The sequence below is a fragment of the Tachyglossus aculeatus genome, chromosome 2 (genome assembly GCF_015852505.1).
Source record: "Tachyglossus aculeatus isolate mTacAcu1 chromosome 2, mTacAcu1.pri, whole genome shotgun sequence".
NCBI lineage: Eukaryota > Metazoa > Chordata > Mammalia > Monotremata > Tachyglossidae > Tachyglossus > Tachyglossus aculeatus.
Window position 1 is genome coordinate 38,498,113 of NC_052067.1, and position 21,936 is coordinate 38,520,048.

The following is a 21,936-nucleotide window of genomic DNA, read 5'->3' on the forward strand; positions in this document are numbered from 1 at the left end:
GTCCTTCTTGGGGGTTGCAAGGCAAAATGTGGGTGATTAGGCAAGTACATAGTTGAACGCAGTCTTAGCTGTAGCCAGAAAATCAGACTTTAAGAGTGATATTCACTCATTCATTCAATCATATTTATTGAGCGCTTACTGTGTGCAGAGCACCATACTAAGCGCTTGGACAGTACAATTTGGCAACAAATAGAGACAATCCCCACCCAATAACGGGCTTACAGTCTCTTATTCAACATACCTGTTTTGGAGGCTGTTGAGTCATAGCTGCTTATTTGGTGACCAAAACAAGTTTTATTCTAGTACTGCAGCACTATGGATGAGTGCCTAGCCTTTCTTATTCTGCAATCAAGAGAACTGTCATCTGAACTGGGGAACATTTTTTTCATTGCTGGTGGCAAACTTGTACTTCCCAAGCGCATAGTACAGTGCTCTGCACATAGTAAGCGCTCAATAAATACGATTGATGATGACAATGTGCACAACACAACAATTCTGTGGTTGATTATTTATTGAGAGCCTCCAATATGCAAGGCAGAGAGGGAAGAGAATACTTCACCCTCCAAGTAGTATCCTATCTTCCTACTCCTATTCCTGCCCAAAATCCTTGAAAGGACTGCCTCCATTTCCCCTTCTGCAAACCCCTTCTTAATCCACTCCCATCTGGTGTGTGGCACTTTCACTCCACTGAGACTGCACTCTCCAAGGTTCACTTGGTACCAAGTCTAATAGACTCTACTCACTCCTCATCTTCCTTAACTTCTCAGATGACTTTGAAATGCTAAAACACTCCCTTCTTCTGGAAAGACTACCACCTTGATTTTATCGACTCAGTTCCCCTACGTTTCTGCCACTTTCTCAGTCTCTTTTGCTAACCCCGCTTCCACCTCCCACCCCATAACATACTCCGCAATTCAAACTCTTGATTTTTCATATATCTACCTTTCAGTCTCTTCTTCCTCTCATCTGCGTAACACTTGGCTTCTGTCTCCCCCTGCAGATTGTAAACTCCTTGAGGGCAGGGATAGCGCCAGAGAAGCAGTGTGGCTCAGTGGAAAGAGCTCATGCTTGGGAGTCAGAGGTTGTGGGTTCTAATCCCAGCTCTGGCACTTGTCAGCTGTGTGACTTTGGGCTAGTCACTTAACTTCTCTGTGCCTCAGTTACCTCATCTGTAAAATGGGGATTAAGAATGTGAGCCCCATGTTGGACAACTTGATTATCTTGTATCTCCCCCAGCACTTAGAACAGTGCTTGGCACATAGTAAGCGCTTAACAAATGCCACTATTATTATTATTATTATTATTTTTACCCCTACTATTCTCTCTCAAGTACTTTATTACAGTGCTCGGCACATAGTATGGGCTCAATGAATACTATTAATTGACTGGGGGCTTTGAATCTTTCATAGAGGCCTGGTGTATGCCCTCAGGTTAAATTTTGAAATTTTGAGTTGTTTTGAATGCAAAATTGGGTAAGAAAATCAACTGGAATTTCAAATTATCATGAGTTTGATGATCGGGATTCTAATCCCAGACTTTAAAAGTCACAAACCTTCTTTTATATATCTGGCCAAGAGACAGCTATTAAAAAAAGAAATATCAAGCAGGGACCTCCCTCTACTATCTTTTCATTTTCAAATAATTAAGATAGAGTCAAGTAATACTTCTGGAATTTTAGCAGGTGTAATCTATACAACACCAAGAAGACCAGGTAGACGACTACTTCTGCTGACTAATTTCTCCTGAAGGCTTTAATTCCCCAGGGAGACCAGTGAGCCCATCCAAGTGCATGGCGAGGCATTAAGTACAACTGGATTTAGAATACTACCATTTCTGACTGAACAGGGAGGATGTTCTTTAGTTAGTAATTTCTTCAAGGACTTCCTTGAAGAATAATTTTTTTTCCAATAGTAGAAGCAGCGTGGCTCAGTGGAAAGAGCAAGAAGATGGGGAGAGTGCTGGTTATGAAGGGGCATGAGTGAGCAAGGGGTCAATGACAAGAGAGACAAGATCAAGGTATAATAAGTACATTGGTATTAGAGGAGCAAATTGTTTAGGCCGTGTCATAGAGGAAGAGGAGTAAGGTCAGGAAGAGAGCTGATTTAGTGCCTTAAAGACGATAGCGAGGAATTTCTATCTGATGTAAAGATAGACAGGCAACCATTGGTGGGTTGTGTTGAATGGGGAGATGTGTGCAGAATGATATTTTTAGAAAAGTCCAAGCAGCAGAGTGAATGAAATGTGGACTGGAGAGGGGAGAGACTGGAGGCAGGGACATCAGCCATTTTAGCTTTGACTGCATTCTGCCATTTTATTCCGATCATACGCTCCAATGCCAGTTAACTCTCTGAACATGAAAAGTGGAAGTCAAATTGGAAATCAGAGGGGTAATTCAGAGTGGGATGGGGAAATCCAGAGCCCATCACACACTTCATGTACCCTCAACACCTCTCTAGTCTGTCACAAAGATGTGGCTGCCTCCCTGAAGAAGAGTTTGTTGTAATATAATAATAATAATAATGGTATTTGTTAAGCGCTTACCATGTGCAAAGCACTGTTCTAAGCGCTGGGGGGATACAAGGTGATCAGGTTGTCCCACGTGGGGCTCACAGTCTTAATCCCCATTTTACAGATGAGGTAACTGAGGCTCAGAGAAGTTAAGTGACTTGCCCAAAGTCACAGAGCTGGCAAGTGGTGGAGCCAGGATCAGAACCCATGACCTCTGGCTTCCAAGCCCTTGCTCTTCCCACCAAGCCATGCTGCTTCTCTTACTTATGTACTTAGCCTTATATCTTGCTGCTTCCCCTATGTAACATTATTTTAATATCTGTCTCCCACCACTAGACTGTCAACTCCTAGAGGGGAGGGATAACATCTATAAAATCCATTGTACTCTGCCAAGTGCTTATTAACACAGTGCTCTGCACATAGTGAGTGCTCAAGACCATGGATTGATGAAAAGCAGTACAATAGTGGCAACAACAGAGATGTAGCTATGAACCAGAGCTAAGCTCTTACAAAAAGTGCCCATCACCAGTTCTATTCTTGTACTGAACTGGTGCTTGGAAATTCTTTGGTATAACAATGTAATGAGCTCAATAGGAATTAATAATAATTGTGGTATTTATTAAGTGCTTATTATGAACCAAGCTCTGGGTTTATTGCTGGGGTGGATTCAAGGCAATCAGGTCCTGCACAGTCCCTGGCAGGCATGGGGTGGAGCTGGAATTGGAACCCAGGTCCTCTGCCTTCCAGTTCTGTGCTTTTTCTGCTAGACCATGCTGCTTCTGTCATTAAATAAATGTATGAATGTTGTAGGTCGTGCACAGTTTCATCGTCTGCAAAGGGAGGACAGTTCTTCCTTCAATCCAAAATCTTGATAATCTATACGGTTCCTTCAATCTCGATATGGGCAAAATTTACTCAGGGAACACTGACTGACTAAATCCTGGTTAAAACGTTCTTTAAGCTGTTTACAGACTGGTGAGACTTTGAAGGCCTGGACCTCTCATTTTCATTTTGATCAGGATGTATGGAGAGAAGACTAACATAAAGGCCATCCTGTAAACTGCCATCTGCAATGATAGGGGCAGGTCCTCCTTTAGGAAGAGCTCCTTAGGGGGAAAATCTCATGTTAGCCTCAAATTAATCAGCAGAGTCCCAAGTTTTTGAATAAAAGTGGTTGCTAAATGAATAACAAAACACATAAATTGGTGAATTTCAGCATCAAAAACAAAGCTTTTACAAAGCTGGAGCCAATGAATACAAATTCAGTTTTTATAAACCAAATGGAGTTTGCAAAACTGTTGGTGGTTAGTTATGGACAGCCAGTCTACTGACTGAATCAACAGAAAGAGGCACAGAAATCTGGGGCTCTATGAGGTAAATCTCTAGACCCAATTACATTTTAGGGAACAAACCCTTAGAGATTTATAACCACACTTCATAGGAAGATCCACATCAGTGGTTTGCATGCTAAATGGCTCAAATCCTGCCCAGCACGGAGGTCCGAATGCCTGACTAGCAGATGCACAGATTCTCCAGCAAACTTTCACTGGAATCAAGAAGGTCTGCTGTAAATCTAGCTGAAAAAAATTACTGGCTACAGCATGGACAGACAAGGAGAGGTCGGCCCCAGTGCTAGCGTGATGTAAAGAGCCAGATGGCTTTATTTTTGGAAAGGAGGGAGAACCTGAGGGACGAGCTTTGTGGGGAACATGAGTGATCACTGCTAAGGAAAGAAGAAAACTGGTGAAATTGTATTTTTCCCCAAAAGAGTTGCGACAGAATAAGGCCGTGAAAAGAGCTCGTAAGGCATCCTCCTCAACATCCCCTGACCTCCAGAAGGAGCCGTCATTACCTTCCCAGTGACCTTAAACAAAATTAGCATTTTGGAAATTATAATCCCAAATATATTCTCCTCGTCACGGTTTTTTCCAAGGTATGTGAAATATATAGTGGCCACCTTATTTCATCTATTTCTTTTATCAAGCTTAGGATGATGAACACACAGCTCTAGGTATAATCATATGCCTTTTCAATCAAAGATTTATTCATGAACTATTTAAAAAAGTACATGTATCAGGCATTCGCATAATACGATTCTTAACCTTACAAGTTAAGAGAAGCTAGGGAAGTTAGAGTTAGGTACAAGTTGGAGAAGCAGCATAGCATAGAGGTCAGCGCATGGGTCAGAAGGACCTGCTCTGCCACTTATCTGCTGTGAGACCTTGGGCAAGTCATTGGGCAACTTCTCTGTGCCTCAGTTACCTCATCTGTAAACTAGAGATTAAGACTGTGAGTCCTATGCGGGACAGGGACTGTGCCAACCTGATTAACCTGCACCTGCCCCAGCACGTAGTACCATGCCTGGCCCAAAGGTTAACAAATACCATAAAAAAAATTAAGGGAATATTAATAATAATAATGAGGATGGTATTTGTTAAGCGCTTACTATATGCGAAGCACTGCTCTAAGCGCTGGGGTGGGGGGGATACAAGGTGATCAGGTTGTCCCATGTGGGGCTCACAGTCTTCATCCCCATTTTACAGATGAGGCTCAGAGAAGTTAATTGACTTGTCCAAGGTCACACAGCTAAGTGGTGGAGCAGAATTCAAACCCATGACCTCTGACTCCCAAGCCCGGGCTTTTTCCACTGAGCCACGCTGCTTCTCAGGAGTAAAAGTCCTGGACCTCAGTTTTAAAAGCATGGAAGAGTGTAAGGGCTCCTATTGTCTGTGGTTAAAATTCCATTAGATTTTAAGCTCCTTGAGGGCAGAGATTGCATCTATTTATTCGGTTGTACTCTCCCAAGTGCTTAATACAGGATTCTGCACACAGTAAGTGCTCAATAAATACCACTGATTATTAAAAAGACTAATTGTCTTGGACATCCACACAGTAAGACCATGGAAAAGCAGGGGTTGAAATAATGTGGAACAAATGCAAACTTAATTCTGAAAGCTCCCGCTTCTAGCAGAATCCAAATTTACAAAATGTAAATGATTAATAAAATGGAGAGCCTAGAGAAAATGATTTTCATTCCCACCAGCGAGGAGAGCTATACCCAATACATAATAATTTGAGAAATGGCACAAAGAAAAATTTCCATTACCAGGACAGAAACATGCACTCACTTATGATAGGTAATTATCACGTACACATTAGATAGTGTGGGAGAAAATTTCTTGCTCTGCAAAACATCTTCTAAATTAATAACTTAAAGAAAATAGAAAAGAGCACAACGAAATCAATTTTGACTGCACTTATTAACTGGTTTTGGCAGCTTAATTTTCCACAGTTTTTTTCTAAACAGAAATTATGATCTCAGTAATGAGAGCAGATAAATGACACGATCATTGACAAAAGCAGAAAAGTGCTTAGCAGAAGAATGAAAGAACTGGCAGAGGTTGTTTCAGCCCTTTAGTCATCTCGTAGAAAGAGTGGTTGCTATTTCGATAGAATGCTAGGAACTAGTATATTCATATATATATCATAAGAGGGGACGGTGTACCTTTCCTAAAGGAGGAAGCACGAAATAAGTAGGCCTCAAAATCAAAACCAAAAGACCAAAACAAAATATTATAGGGTGGCGAACACCTTCAACATCAACAGATTACATGCAGAAAAAAGAAAAACAGATTATGTTCTGCATAACTGAAGTCAAAAGTTTTTTGAGACAAGGTAGCCAGCTCTTGCACTCTCTTGTATCATTAAATGTACAGTAATAAGAGCAAGCCAGTAATAATAATAATAATAATAGAGAAGCAGTGTGGCTCAGTGGAAAGAGCATGAGCTTTGGAGTCAGAGGTAATGGGTTCAAATCCCAGCTCCACCAGTTGTCAGCTGTGTAACTTTGGGCAAGTCACTTAACTTCTCTGGGCCTCAGTTACCTCATCTGTAAAATGGGGATTAAGACTGTGAGCCCCCTTTGGGACAACCGGATCACCTTGTAACCTCCCCACTGCTTAGAACAGTGCTTTGCACATAGTAAGCGCTTAATAAATGCCATCATTGTTATAAAGAGAAGCAGTGTGGCTCAGTGGAAAGAGCACAGGCTTGGGAGTCAGAGGTCATGGGTTTAAATCCCAGCTCTGCCAGTTGTCAGCTGTGTGACTTTGGGCAAGTCAATTCACTTCTCTGTGCTTCAGTTCCCTCATCCGTAAAATGGGGATTGAGACTGTGAGCCCCACGTACAACCTGATCACCTTGTATCTTCCCCAGCACTTAGAAGAGTGCTTTGCACATAGTAAGCACTTAACAAATGCCATTATTATTATTAATATTAATAATGATAATAATATTCATGCTATTTCTTAAGCACTTACTATTTGTCCAACAAGGTACAAAGTGCTGGGTGATACATCATAATTGGGGCAAACAAAGTCCCTTTTCAACATGGGGCTCAGAGTCTACATAGAAGGGATAACAAATATTGAATTCCCATTTGACAAATGAGGAAATTGAGGCATAAAAAAGTTAATTGGCTCATCCAAGGTCACAGAGCAGGCAAGTGGCGGAGTTGGGATTAGCACTCACTCAGGCCCCTGTACTACCAACTAAACCATATTGCATTCTTAATTTCCTATTTTTTAGGGAGATAATGTGTGTCACATATTTCTATCTAAATGATTGCCTTAGCTCTTACTTTTCAGGGGAAAATGACATTTTAAACGAAGAGGTCCTTTGATATATCAGTGTACTTTACAACTATACACAGAATTCACACTTAAGTGGCATAAAGAGATTTCATTGCATCCGAGGGCTAGAGTGGTTCTTACGATACTTCTAGTCAGGATGCAGGAGCTTCAGTAAGGAACTTCACTGATCTCATCCCACACTGAAAATAATGTTTTGTATATTCTAATCCAACACCCTCATGAAAAGAGATTCCACATGTTTCTTACAAAACCTGTTCAAAAATCTCTATGAATTTCATCTTTAGCACTGATATTTCTCACAATTGCCTATTATAATTATTAATAATATGTAGCCATACATGCTTGCTACTCTGTTCAGGTGGGAAAATATAGTAAAAGACTTAACCTTGACTTTAAAAGTTAATGGCTACAGGGATAACAAGTCAGATGAGAAGCTGCATGGCATAATAGAGCACAGGCCTGGGATTCAGAAGGTCATTCATTCATTCATTCAATTGTATTTATTGAGCGCTTACTGTGTGCAGAGCACTGTACTAAGCGCTTGGGAAGTACAAGTCGGGCAACATATAGAGATGGTCCCTACCCAACAACGGGCTCACAGTCTAGAAGGGGGAGACAGGAGAACAGGAAAATGCCCTTAGAAGTGGCATTGCAAGTTTATAATGTAGGAGATAGCAATGTAAAAAGGAGGACCAATGCAATGACTAGCACAAATTTTTCTTTTCCCAGTTTTGGTGCCAGGGGGTGGATGATGCCTGGGGAATTTGAAGGGGAAGGGAGTGGGGAGCAAGCTGCCCCCAGAGAGACTCTTCAGAGTTAGTAGATTTTTGAAGCACTTTTGCTTGCTTCAGTTCCATTCTGCTACTGGTCCACAGTGTTCCCTGGGGCTTCTGCCCCTGAGTCAAGGCATCATCGGACGAGACAGTGGCAGAAGGTATGACATCAAAAGGCTGGGCGTGTTTGTGTGGATGGTTCTTGAAATCGGAAAAGCTCTGATTCCCATGCCAGAACCAAGGATACAGCAAGCTAGAATGTCTTGAAGTACCATTCTGGTTCATGCATGCTGGGACTCACCGGGGGCCTACTCAAGCCAAAAGTCAATACCTAAGCTACTGGAGAAAAAGGAAAGGCTGCATTTGGAAGATGGTATAAGGTAATAAATGGCCTGACCTGCCCAGCTGTGAGCGAAAAGGAGAGGATGCAACCAAAGTCAGTGATGAGCGACCATCAAACAATTCTGAAAAAAATGGTGGTGACTGTCTACTGATGCTGATGATTAATACTGCATAAGAAGAATGGATGAAGTTCAGAAGGAAAGATGCTAAGCTCTGTCAATTAGTGGCTTATTTAGAATACAGCCCAGTAAATCTTTAAACAGAAATATCATATCCACCATCTCCGTTCAAAGACAACCGCTTGGACCCGTTGCGTACCTAAAGTCAGTCGACTGACGCCGGATTTCGACTTTGGTAGAAGTGTATGCATCTGTTTAACAAATAATATCTTCCTGTGCAGACAAGCCCGTCGGCTCCAGGCTCTCCAAAAATGACAGTCTTGTGTCTATATTCCTCATCTACTTTAGGACTATCAAGCTGACTCCCAACGCAGCACATGTTCCGCTTCAGGGTATAGAATCGAAACTCCATTTCAAGTTCTAACAATTGCACTATTGCCAGAATTTTTTTTTTCCCATTAATGGTCTGTTACAGTAGTTGGGTTTACTGGGACAGAAACATGCTCAACAAACAATTCTGAAAGAGGCTGATCCTCCTATATTTCTGCAGGGAGGGAGACAGAGCTAGGGTAGTCTGCTTCTTTTAGAGCCTTGAGCTGAAACCTGCCACACTGTCAACAAACAAGGCCAAGAGGGTGACAGGCACAAATACTGTAATCAAACAGAGGCTCATCAGAGACATTTATGCTGCCACGAGGGCATTCTTCAGGACTGTCTTCATTAGTGCTATATCTTAAGTTGTTAAGGGATTGAATATTACTACGTGATGGGGATAAGTAAAATAACTGCCTTCCTTTTCCTTCCTGAAAAAGAGAAGCTTTGTGAAGTGAGAAATTCTACCTATTTTTTCCATTAGTGGCACCTTTCCTATTGTGATTCTTCTTCCCCAACATGAAAATGGGGAAAGTTGTCCTTCTAAACTCCCAAGTATTTGTTTAAATGGTGTTTTTATTTTTTAATAATGGCATTTGTTAGATACTACTTGTCAAGTACTGTTCTAAGCGCTGGGGTAAATACAAGCTAATCATTTTGGACATAGTCCATATCCCACAGGGGGCTCACCGTCTTAATCCCCATTTTACAGATTTGAGGCTCAGAGAAGTTAAGTGATTTGCCCAAGGTCACAGAGCAGACAAGTGGTGGAGTCAGGATTAGAACCCAGGTCCTTCTGACTCCTGTGTTCTATTCACTAGGCCATGCTGCTTCCCTTCCCTTGATTTTCTGAGAGGAGCAACTCAAAAACAAGGTTTGTTTGTAAGGCAAGCAGGCCTTTCAAGTAAGAAGTTACCCATTTGCTTTCCTGCAAGGGCAACAAAATAGACATCCTACCGATCAGTTCCTATCACTTCTTATTCTATCTTGTTGATCTCCTACTACAACCCAGCCCACATATTTCACTCCCATCATGCCAATCTACTCACGGTACCGTGGCCTCCTTTTTTTTTCCACGGCTGACCCCTTACCTATTTCAACCCTCTGGCTGTCATCCCTCTGGCTTGTCATCCCTCCCCATTCATATCTTACAGACAACCATTCTCCCCAGCTTCAAAGCTCTACTAAAATCATGTCCTCGCCAATAGGCCTTCCTTGACTACGCCCTCATTTTCTCTAATCATCCTTCCTTCTGCATCAACTAAGCGCTTGGGTCTCTAATCCTTAAGCCCATTGATTTTCATTCCAAATCCAAAGCAATTACATACATAGTCATCTGAAATTTTGCTTAAATGCCTGTCTCCCTCTTTTGTCTGTAAGCAGCCTGTGGGCAGAAATCATGCTTACCTACTTATTGTCCGGTACTTTCCCAAGCGTTTAGTGTAGTGCTCTGTACACAGTAAGCTCTCAAAAAATACTATTTTATTGATTTAATGATCACTTTATGATTCCCTTCAACTTGGATATTCTGATAAAACAATCCAAAATAAGTAACAACCACCCTAGATGAGGCTACTTATTGCTAGGTAACCTGATGGTAAATAATTCCACTTTGGAAGGAAGTACTAAACCCTCTGAGACACAGATTATTAGATCAGCAATAGAGTTGAAAAGTCAATTTTAATCCTGCCAAAGGAAAGACCAATTTGATAACATTATTAAGTACAAAAAGCATTAAACCTACTTTAGTTTGCATTTTCTGAAAACGCAAGAGTCATTTCTTTACAGTAAAGATTTTCTAACCACAGTATTAATGCGGCAAGGATGTTGGCCAGTTATCAAAAACTCCGAACCGAATAAATATTAAGAGCATCTGACTGATCACCATCCATCCTATCCCCATTTCCGAGGCGAAGCAGAAACACCAAAGAGAGAGCTGTCCCTGAGAGTGTTTCAGGGAGGAGCAGAAGAGCAGAGGTTGGGGGAGAGAGGGCTGAGGGTAGGCTAGCCAAGCCAGGTTTCCCACGGAAAGGTCCCTCACTGACTCCCCTTGTCCTTTCTCCACCATCAACCTCCCTTGGGCTACTCTTTTCTCCAATTACAACTTCACTGCCTCCTCCACAATGTTTGCCCACATTCTCACAATGTTTGTCCTCATTCTCTCACTATTTGACCAGGCCTATAGAAGAGTACAGTATGTACCTATTTAAGAAGCGCTGGCTTCCCCTTCCCAGTTAGGTTAGCCAGGTTTTCTAATTTCCTACTTCTTCCCAAGCCCACCAAAAAGGTACTGGATTGAGAACCTACTGGAATTTAGCCCTATCTTTGTATTGACCCTGGTCTGAAAAATACTGGAAAATTTCTGATATTCTTCAGTAAGCAGTCCTTTAGCAACATCTCTCCGCTAAAGCCCCTAAAACAAATGAAAATCCAGCACTGAGCATTGAGAGATGTGAAATTCAAATGAGGAATTTCAACATCAGCAATATTCCAACAGACATACAAACAAGAAAATTCTTACCAGCTGAATAAGCAAGCTAATTAGGTCGGTCAGGGGTTTATTGATAAGCAGAAGGTCTTCAGCAGCCTGAGTGTCCCCTCCTGTCCCAGACTTCTGGGCCTTAAATGAGAAAGCAGAAAGAAAAAGACTCACAGTGAGAATGTTCATTTTGGAATGGCACACTGCATCCATTAGGTGGGGTAAATATAAATGAGGGAAAGAGATGCATTTCTATTTACTCTGATGCTTGAGAAAATGGAGACCCCCCTCGCGCCCCCAAACAAGCAGTTGTTGTCTCATACAAGCTCAAGATGCAAGAACATCCATTCACACAGTCACGTCACAACACTCATTTCGATGTTAAAAAAAAATTGAGAATGGAAGCTATTTATTCGAAAGCATTCCAAGAACATTCACACCAATATATCTATCTACCTATGCCACCTAGGCATGAGTTGTATATAGGTAACATTACTGAATATAATTGCACTGATAGTCTTGAAACACGAGGCCAGTATGCATTTATGCTAAACCTGAAACAAGGGAAATAAAATAGATCTATATTTTAGGACCATATTCTCACAGGAGTTCTATGATGAATAGCCAACTAAAATTACTATTTCAAAGCCTGAATGATTTAGGAGAGAAGGAATATTGTTACAGAATCTTTGGTAGGTATACATTTCATTCAGAAGAATGAAAGAAAAGCCATTACCAGCTTAGACCTATGCTCCTTCAGCTCAGTATTCTCAGTTCTCCCATAATGTATGTTTTCACAATGCATTTTTGATAAAAGACTGTGGGGGAATTAGGGAATATTCTTCCAATAACAGCCATCTATCTGGAGAGAACGGGTTGCAATGATGGAAGAAATGACTAGTGTCAGTGAGTGTGAGTATAACATAAATTTTCCTGAATGTGGGGATCCTTAAGAATACTGCTTCCATGTTTTAAGAGAGTTGACTATTTGGTTTCCAAAAATGCAGCAGGGGGCTCGGAATACCATTTAATGGTTGCTCTCCTTGACCTCAACCCTAATAGTTACGAATGAACCATCCAACATCCTTAATTTGAACCTCTGATACCTGCACCCTCCCCAACTTCTTGAGGTAACAAATTCCCCTATACTTCCCACCTACATATGTACATTAACACATTACGCTAACTCTAATGTAACTATGTACATTAGTCTTTGCTTCTCCTCTCAGGGAGGACCAGAGATTCCTTCCCCCAGCAAGTTTGAGTTCAATCACCAGAATATTTTTTATAGGTCCCCCTCTCCTTTTTTTTTTGTCAGAGGACTCTTTGATCATTAACATTAACCTGCTTTAAAATAACTGGTCCTCTCAGAACATGGTTCATCTATTCCTGAAGACTAAACGGGTATTCTTCTGGACTTTTCACTGGTATTCTCTCTTTCTGGTAGCTTATATTGAGTGTTGCAATAAGAAGGGGAAAATTCCCCACAAAAGTAACAGTTGCAGTGTTCTCTTAGAAGAGCAAGCCCTTTCAGTTCCAAACTAGTGATTTCCTAATCCCTGAAGCAGGAGGTGTGACAGGTCATCAATCTAAAAGTATTTTTTTTCTTTTGACTTTAATATCCTTTTCCCTCTTATCAGTGAGCAAGCTTCCTTCTTGGAAAACATAATACTAGTTTTGAAAAGGAACAGGGGAAGTTTATGAGATAATCACTTGAACTGGATATGCGCATAAACTCTGATTGGCTTTAAAAGACCGGGATAGCCAATGGGCAGTGCATTCCTGATGCTCGCATATCCTCTGTACACACATAGTGACAATGACTCCTCCATTTGCAGTTCATTTCTATGTCCATCTAGCCAGAAGTGCCATGAAATTTAGAGGAATGGGCCCTGTTTTGGCAGTCACTGGTGTTCTAGTTCAGGCCAGTTCCATCTTCCCAGCCCCTCGACCCTCTCGGGCTACTTCCCAGACCACTTTAAGGTCTGCCAGACTAGGAAATCCCATTAAATGGCAAAATGGAAAATTAACCCCTTTCATTCATTCATTCAATCGTATTTATTGAGCGCTTACTGTGTGCAGAGCACTGTACTAAGCACTTGGGAAGTACAAGGCGGCAACATATAGACACGGTCCCTACCCAACAATGGGCTCACAGTCTAGAAGAATGTTGGTATTTTTGTAAGCGCTTACTATGCGCCAAGCACTGTTCTAAGCACTGGGGTAGATACAAGGTAATCAGGTTATCCCACGTGGGGCTCGCAGTCTTCATCCCCATTTTACAGATGAGGGAACTGAGGCCCAGAGAAGTTAAGTGACTTGCCCAAGGTCACACAGCTGACAAGTGGCGGAGCCGAGATTAGAACCCATGACCTCTGGCTCCCCAGCCCAGCAGCATGGCTCAGTGGAAAGAGCATGGGCTTTGGAGTCAGAGGTCATGGGTTCAAATCCCGGCTCCACCACTTGTCAGCTGTGTGACTTTGGGCAAGTCACTTCACTTCTCTCAGTTACCTCATCTGTAAAATGGGGATGAAGACTGTGACACCCCGTGGGACAACCTGATCACCTTGTAACTTCCCTAGAGCTTAGAACAGTGCCTTGCACATAGTAAGCGCTTAATAAATGCTATTATTATTTATTATTTATTTCCACTGAGCCACGTTGCATCAAGCCAAGCCATTCCTGCGATCCCATTTCCCCTCTTTATCAAGACAGATGTGGTCTCCAGAGACTTTAAAAGTGACATAAAATGGTGCCAGTAAGACAGGTTCACGAATGGCTCAGCAAACAGGGGCTACCTTGCCAAAAAGCCAGTGATGAATTTCCAACACCTTGCAGTCCCTAAATATCCAGAATTGTTAGTGAGGGTAACAGATGCAAGCAAGAGAGAGCCACAAGGCACCCAGTGAGGATGGGAGTCTGGGTCAATCTGTACTCCTTTGTCTTATCAGTCATACCCAATATGCACTGAGAAAATTCCACCATCAGTAGTCTTGTTTTCATTTCACTTTCCATTTCTTCGTTCAATCCTATACATATGTTGCCGACTTGTACTTCCCAAGCACTTAGTACAGTGCTCTGTACACAGTAAGCGCTCAGTAAATACGATTGAATGTATGAATGAATTTATCGAGCGCTTACTGTATGCAGAGCGCTTGGCAGAGTACAATATAACAAGCATCTCTCCTTTCATAAATCACAAATGTTAATTTTTAGGAACAGCCTACAAAGTCTGTGTGGATGTTTATGTTCAAGAGAGTTGAAAAGAATGACGACTTGTAGGTCCAGGTTTGGGGTTCAGAAAAGCAGCATGGTGTAATGAATATAGCATGGGCTTGGCAGTCAGAGGGTCATGGGTTCTAATCCTGGCTCTGCCACTTGTCTGCTGTGTGATCTTGGGCAAGTCACTGCACTTTTCTGTGCCTCAGTTCCCCCATCTGTAAAATGGGGACTGAGACGTGAGCCCTATGTGGGACAGGGACTGTGTCCAACCCAATTTGCTTGTAATCACCCTGGTGCTTAGTATAGTGCCTGGGACATGGTAATAATAATAATAATGATGATGATATTTGTTAAGTGCTTACTATGTGCCAAGCACTGTTCTAAGTGCTGGGGTAGATACAAGGTAATCAGGTTGTCCCATGCAGGGTTTACAGTCTTAATCCCCATTTTACAGATGAGGTAACTGGGGCACAGAGAAGTTAAGTGACTTGCCCAAAGTCACACAGCTAACAAGTGGCGGTGCCGGCATTAGAACCCACAACCTCTGACTCCCAAGCCCATAAGCGCTTAACAAATACCATCATTATTGTTATCATATCTTTTTGGTGCACATATTCCCCTTTTCACTCCTGCTTGCCAGGATATTTCCAGGCTCCTTTGACCCACACCACAGCCAGGATGCCTGGCTGTGAATAGCAATCAAAGGCACTGATCACTGATCCTGGAAGAAGAGGGAGGTGAAGAGGTGAGAAGAAGAGATCTGAGGCTATCAGTAACACTTCAAAATCACCAAAGAGTGGAAATATGAACTTTTGAGAAAAACTATCAACTACTGGGTTTTGCTTCTTTCTGTCATTCTGACCACTCCTGGAAGAGGATTCTGTAGCTCTTCAGCCCCTGAACCTTTTATAGCGTCAATCTACCACCAATGATCTTTCTCTGGAGCAGCAAAGACTTTCTTGACAGTAACTATCTTTTGTATCACGGAGAATTATAACCTCCACTGTGGAATAGGTAATAAGGAGTGAAACACTCATAAGAAATAGAGACTTTTCATTCTTCTCTCATGACATGTAATAAAGGAAAAGACAATATAAGCTCACGATTTCATGAGAACTTGACAACCCTGATACAGTTTGCTCTTCTGGGGGCTCTGCAGACCATCTGAAAGATGGGGCTTTGAGGTTTATTTCCATTCGCTGGTTTTTCCTCTAGAGAGCCAGCTTCTTATGGGCAGGGAACTTGTCTGCAAATTCCATTATATTGTGCTCTCCCAAGCACTCAGTATAGTGCTCTGCACATAGTAAGCGTTCAATAAATACCATTGATTGATGGACAGCACAATTTGATCCGACATCAGGAAGCACCTTTGGTATTAACTTAAACAAACTTGGGAAGATGTCTGTAAAACCACCTCATTCAATTATCATACAAGCTGTCAGTGCAAAATGAAATCTAAAAAATGCTATCATCCTTTTAGGTTTAGCTCCTTGTGGGCAGGGAACGTGTGCACCAACTCTGCTGTATTGTACTTTCCCAAGCATTCTGTACAATGCTCGGCATGCGGTTAAGTGCTCAATAAATACCACTGACTGATTTACAGATGATGGCTAATATATTTTTGGATCTGATTTTTTCTACGCCACCATGGTCTTTCTGAAGTGCCTTACTCTCATTATTTGTTGCTTTTGCTATTTTTTCAGTGGAACTTAAGTGCTTACTATTTGCCAGACACTGTATTAAGCACTGGGGTAGGTACAAGATAATCAGGTTGGACACAGTCCCTGTCCCACGTGAGGGCTCACAGTCTAATTTGGAGAGAGGAGAATTTAATCCTCATTTTATGGATGAGGTAACTGAAGCATAGAGAAGTTAAGTGACTTCCCCAAGGCCACAAAGAGCCAGGATTGGAACCCAGGTCCTTCTGATTTACCAGGCCTTTGTTCTTTCCACTAAGCCACACACTTCTTAGTAGGCCATATTATTCTGATGTTAATATGTCAACATATAAAATAGAATACTAGCATTTGCTACCTGTTTCCCCCAAGATATATTTTGAGAGAAGACGTTGATGTTGCTAATACTTATTTACAACCCACAGTCCGTTCCTCAGGATGAGCATGGAAAAAGATAGTTCTTAGAAGAACTGTTGCATTTGCCATCTGAAGGGTTTCTTTTCAAGACAGCCCCTTGGGATCCCAAACTTCTCAAAGCCTCTGATGAAATCAGTAAAATCAATCAATCTCATTTACTGGGCACTTCCTGTGTGCACAGCTCTGTACTAAGCACTTGGGAGTGTACAATATATCAGAGTTGGTAAATTCCCTGCCCATAAATGTCTGTCTCCCTCTCTAGATTGTAAACTCATTGTGGGCAGGGAATGTATCTGCTAATTCTGTTGCTTTGTACTCTCCCAAACGCTTAGTACAGTGCTCTTCACGTAGTAAGCATTTAATAAATACAATTGACTGACTGATAGAAGGAGTTTATAGTCTAATAACTACTTTGGTATTTGTTAAGTGCTTTCTATGTGCCAGGCAGAGTTCCTAGGCACTGAGGTACATACAGTTAATCAGATCAGACATGGGGCTCACTTTCTAAGTAGGAAGGAGTAGGGTTAAATCTCATTTTACAGATGAGGTACTTGAAGTACAGACAAGTGAAGTAACTTGCCCAAAGTCACACAGCAGATCCGGGGCAGAGTCAGGATTAGGACCCAGGTCCTCGGATTCCCAGGTCCTTGCTCTTTCCACTGGGTCACTGTTTCTCTAGAGGGGGAGACAGATATTAATATAAATAAATAATGGATCTGTACATAAGTGCTCTGGGGTTGAGGCTGGGGTGATAAAAGGGTATGAAGCCAAGTGCAAGGGTGATGCAAAACAGAGTAGAAGTAGGCGAAATGAGGGCTTAGTCAGGGAAGTCTTGGAGGAGATGTGCTTTTAATAAGGCTAGGAAAGCTGGGAGAGGGACGGTCTGTTTGAATATGAAGGGGGAGGGAGTTTCAGGCTATAAGCAGGATGTAGACGGGGGGTCAGAAGCAAGAGAGGCGAGATCAAGGTATAATAATAATAATAATAATGATGGCATTTGTTAAGCACTTACTATGTGCACAGCACTGTTCTAAGCGCTGGGGGGGATACAAGGTGATCAAGTTGCCCCACGTGGGGCTCACAGTCTTAATCCCCATTTTACAGATGAGGGAACTGAGGCTCAGAGAAGTTAAGTGACTTGCCCAAGGTCACAGAGCAGACATGTGGCGGAGCTGGAATTCAAACCCATGACCTCTGACTCCAAAGCCCGGGCTCGTAGGTTGGCGTTAGAGGAGAAAGTATGCAGGCTGAGTTGTACTGATTACTGCTGGTCCACTGGGGTCACTACCTGAAACGCCCATGGAACACCATACTGTTTGGGCTGGGCATCATGGTTTTTAAAACCCTTTTTTCTGCCCTTCTTGTTGGCTGGTTCTCCCTTTCAGTTCAACACTCGCAGGTTAGGCCTGAAACTAGCTTTCACTCTTCTCTTGTTCCCTGCCGGATAAAGTTGTTTGAGCTGAGCACTGACTCGATACTGTTGAGCTGTCTGTGTTCCACGGCCTCCATGAACACACTGATGCCGAGTACAGGTATTCTTGCTACCAAACAGCAGTCAATGCTCGAATGCCTTCATGTTTTCAAAACATCCCGTTGGAAAATAATAATAATAATATTGATAATGAGAGCTCACCTCCTCCAGGAGGCCTTCCCAGACTGAGCCCCCTCCTTCCTCTCCCCTTCTCCATCCCTCCCGCCCTACCTCCTTCCCCTCCCCACAGCACCTGTATATACGTTTGTACAGATCTATTACTCTATTTATTTTACTTATTTATTTACTCTATTCTACTTATTTACTATTCTATTTATTTTATTTTGTTAATATGTTTTGTTTTGTTGTCTGTCTCCCCCTTCTAGACTGTGAGCCCGTTGTTGGGTATGGACCATCTCTATATGTTGCCAACTTGTACTTCCCAAGCGCTTAGTACAGTGTTCGGCACACAGTAAGCGCTCAATAAATACGACTGAATGAATGAATGAATGAATAATATTTAAGTGCATGTTATGTGCCAAACACTGTGGTAGATACAAGATACTCAGGTTGGATACAGTACCTGTCCCACATTTATTCATTCAATCATATTTATTTGAGCGCTTACTGTGTGCAGAGCACTCAACTAAGCACTTGGAGAGTACAGTACACCAATAAACAGATAATTTTTCTGCCCGTGGGGCTCACAGTCGAAGTAGAAGGAGTAGGATTTGATCCCCATTTTACAGATAAGGGAACAGAAACACACAGCAGACAAGTGGCAGACCCAGAATTAGAACCCAGGTCAACTAATTCCCGGGTTTGTCCCACTCTTTCAATGGTAAATAAGGGAATGCGGAAAGATGGCTTGAAAGCAATTGAAACAGTATAAGGCTTCTACCCGACCAGGTGAAATTCAAGATGGTTGTGGGACACAAGTCTTTCATTAGCTTGTCACCCTGATTCTGTCATCTGCTTGAAACGAGCTTTATAACAGGCAATCCTGGCAGAGTTGAATTGCATTATAACCAATTCACAGCTCATTAGGCTAGGCAGGCAATCTTGGCAGAGTCCCATCATATTATAGCCAATTCACAGCTCATTATGGTAAGCAGGCAATCCTGGCAGAGTGGTAGACATTATAACCAATTCACAGCTCATTATGGCAACCCTATTCTTCCATCTGGTCCTTTTCAAATCACTGGAGAAACCACCCGGGCCCCTGTGGTCGGTCTAGGGGACTGAGTGAGCATCAGATGGCAACACAGGCTATTCCTTAACTTATGAAATACTAAAGAAATACCAAAGAACTCTAGAGTATGTCGACAAGAAGTCAGTCGGTCAATCATATTTAGTCAACACTTACTGTGTGTAGCGCACTGTACCGAGCCCTTGAGAGAGAACAACACAACAATATAACAGACACATTCCCAGCCCACAATGCACTCACAATCTAGAGGGGGGAGAAAGATACTAATATAAATGAAATTACAGATATGTCCTTAAGTGTTGTGGGGCTGGGAGCGGGGATGAATGAAGGGAGCAAGTCAAGGTGACACAGAAAGGAACGGGAGAAGGTGAAAGGAGGGCTTAGGCAGGGAAGGCCTCTTGGAGGAGATGGGCCTTCAATAAGGCTTTGAAGGAGGGGTGAGTAATTTTCTGTCGGATTTGAAGAGGGAGGGCATTCCAGGCCAGAGGCAGGATGTGGGTGAGAGATCAGTGATGAGATGGATGAGATCAAGATAAAGTGAGTAGGTTGACAGAGGAGCGAAGTGTGTGGACTGGGCTGTAGTAGGAGAGCAGCGAGGTGAGGTAAGAGGGGGCAAAGTGACTGAGCACTTTAAAGCCGATGGTAAGGAGTTTCTGTTTGATGTGCAGGTGGATGGGCAACCACTGGAGGTTCTTGAGGACTGGAGAAACATGGCCTGAACATTTCTGTAGAAAAATGAGTGAAGTATGGACTGGAGTGGGGAGAGACAGGCATGACAGGATAAATGCTTGGATTAACGTAGTAGCAGTTTGGATGGAGCGGTAGAGAGGTGCTGGTGGAAAGAACCAGGATCCCTCACTGATCACTGCATCTTTATCATTAAAAGAATTTATTTTGTGCCTATTGCGTACAGAGAGCACCGTACTAAGAACCTGGATGAATCAAGTCAGTGTTGAGGAAGAATTAATCAATCGATGATATTTATTGACTGCTTACTGTGGGCAGAGCACTGTACTAAGTGGTTGGGAGAGTATAGTACAACAGAGTTCATAGAGCTGTTCCTTGCCCACAATGAGCTTACAGCCTAGAAGTTTCCCTGCCTAGCCACTTTATTCATTCAATTGTATTTATTGAGTGCTTACTCTGTGTGTGTGTGTGTGTGTGTGTGTGTGAGAGAGAGAGAGAGAGAGAGAGAGAGAGAGAGAGAGAGAGAGAGAGAGAGAGAGAGAGAGCACCAACAACTCTAAGTTTCCATGTTTGAGAAATTAAGGAGGAACTTGGAAAGCTCTCAGAATGTGCTCTCAATCCAACAAGAAACTCTTGCAACTAAAAAGGCTAAAAGTATCATCAAAATGTTTGAGACCATTATCTAGCAGCAACTAAGGCCTACTAAAATGACATCTTCTCCAGGTTGCTTTCCCTGAATAATTTTTCTGCTCCCCATCATATTTTCCTTCCCTACTGTGTCACCTAAGCACTTGAGCCCATGCCTCCTAAGCACGTAGGTACTCAGCCTACACTTTACACTACCCAGAATTTAATGTCAGACACCTTGGCTAAATTGTAAGTTTTTAAAGGGGAAGGGATGTGTCTACTTTGTTGTCCTCTCCCAGGCACTTAGTACCGTGTTCTGCACAGTTAGTGCTCAAATACCAATAACTGACTGCTTTCTGGAGACAAACATACCAGAAGACCTGTATGTGATTTTGAACTGTGTTGCTGCAGTGCTATAGACTGACAATAAGCCTAAATAAATCCAGGTACTTATCAGTTTTCCCAAGGAAATCACAGAACTCATTGCTGTCACTGAACTCTTATCTGGGCAGTCAACAGATCATGAAAAGGCAAACAGAAAACAAAATCAAGGAGGTCAGCATGTTCTTTGGGAGACTGATCAACAAGCTTCTCGATAACTTTTCTACAAAACTGTGGAAGGTAAAACAATTTAGGTGTTCATTCCTGGACTTCTCACATACCACATCTGTATTCCAGAAGAAGTCAATCAATCCAGCAGTTCCACCAAATATTCTTAGCATCAAATGGCAGGTGAGAAACACAACAGTCAATCAATCAATAGTATACATTGAGCGGTTACTGTGTGCAGAGCATTGTACTAAGCACTTGAGAAGAATTCAACGAATCTGGTCGACACTTTCCCTGCCCACAAGGATCTTACAGTCTAAAGGCGAGTCAAGAATAACGTTCACAGCATCATATCTTCACTAAGTGGTCCAAGACAAGAACAAACTTTGCACATAGTAACCCTCAATGAATACGATTGAATGAACAAGCGTTATCTGGGAAGTATATTTTGGTCCAGAGGTGCTCTGGGCCAGCCCTCTAGACCTTCGTGATTATTTATTTGTTACTGATTTACTTATCAGTGTTGATGACATAAAGTTACCTTCTATTGTGCATTTGTCAATTTATGTCTGCATTCCCCATTTAAGAGCAGGGATTGTGTCTTTTTCTTTGGTATGATACTCAAGCTATTCAAACAGAATTCTGTTCAGTAAAAATTATTGAAGAAAACAGGCTAGAGAATGGATAAAAATGGACTGTCCAAACATGCTGAATGATATCCTGAAAGTGGCAGAACAGAAACAAATAGGCAGAAGCAACATTTTAAAAACACTATGATCCTAAATCTGAAAATTTATGGCATAGCAGTAGATAAATGGGAGTCTGCAACAAA

The 21,936-nt window shown here is 42.2% G+C and overlaps 1 protein-coding gene across 1 annotated transcript in view; it reads right to left on the minus strand.

Annotated features, from left to right (window-relative positions):
* The window catches only part of ULK4 (unc-51 like kinase 4), a 542,391-nt gene that overhangs the window by 150,712 nt on the left and 369,743 nt on the right, over nucleotides 1-21,936 (minus strand). Inside the window, exon 34 of the mRNA XM_038768285.1 lies at nucleotides 11,288-11,386. Coding sequence (XP_038624213.1) covers nucleotides 11,288-11,386 — 99 coding nt within the window. The remainder of the gene's footprint in view (nucleotides 1-11,287; nucleotides 11,387-21,936) is intronic.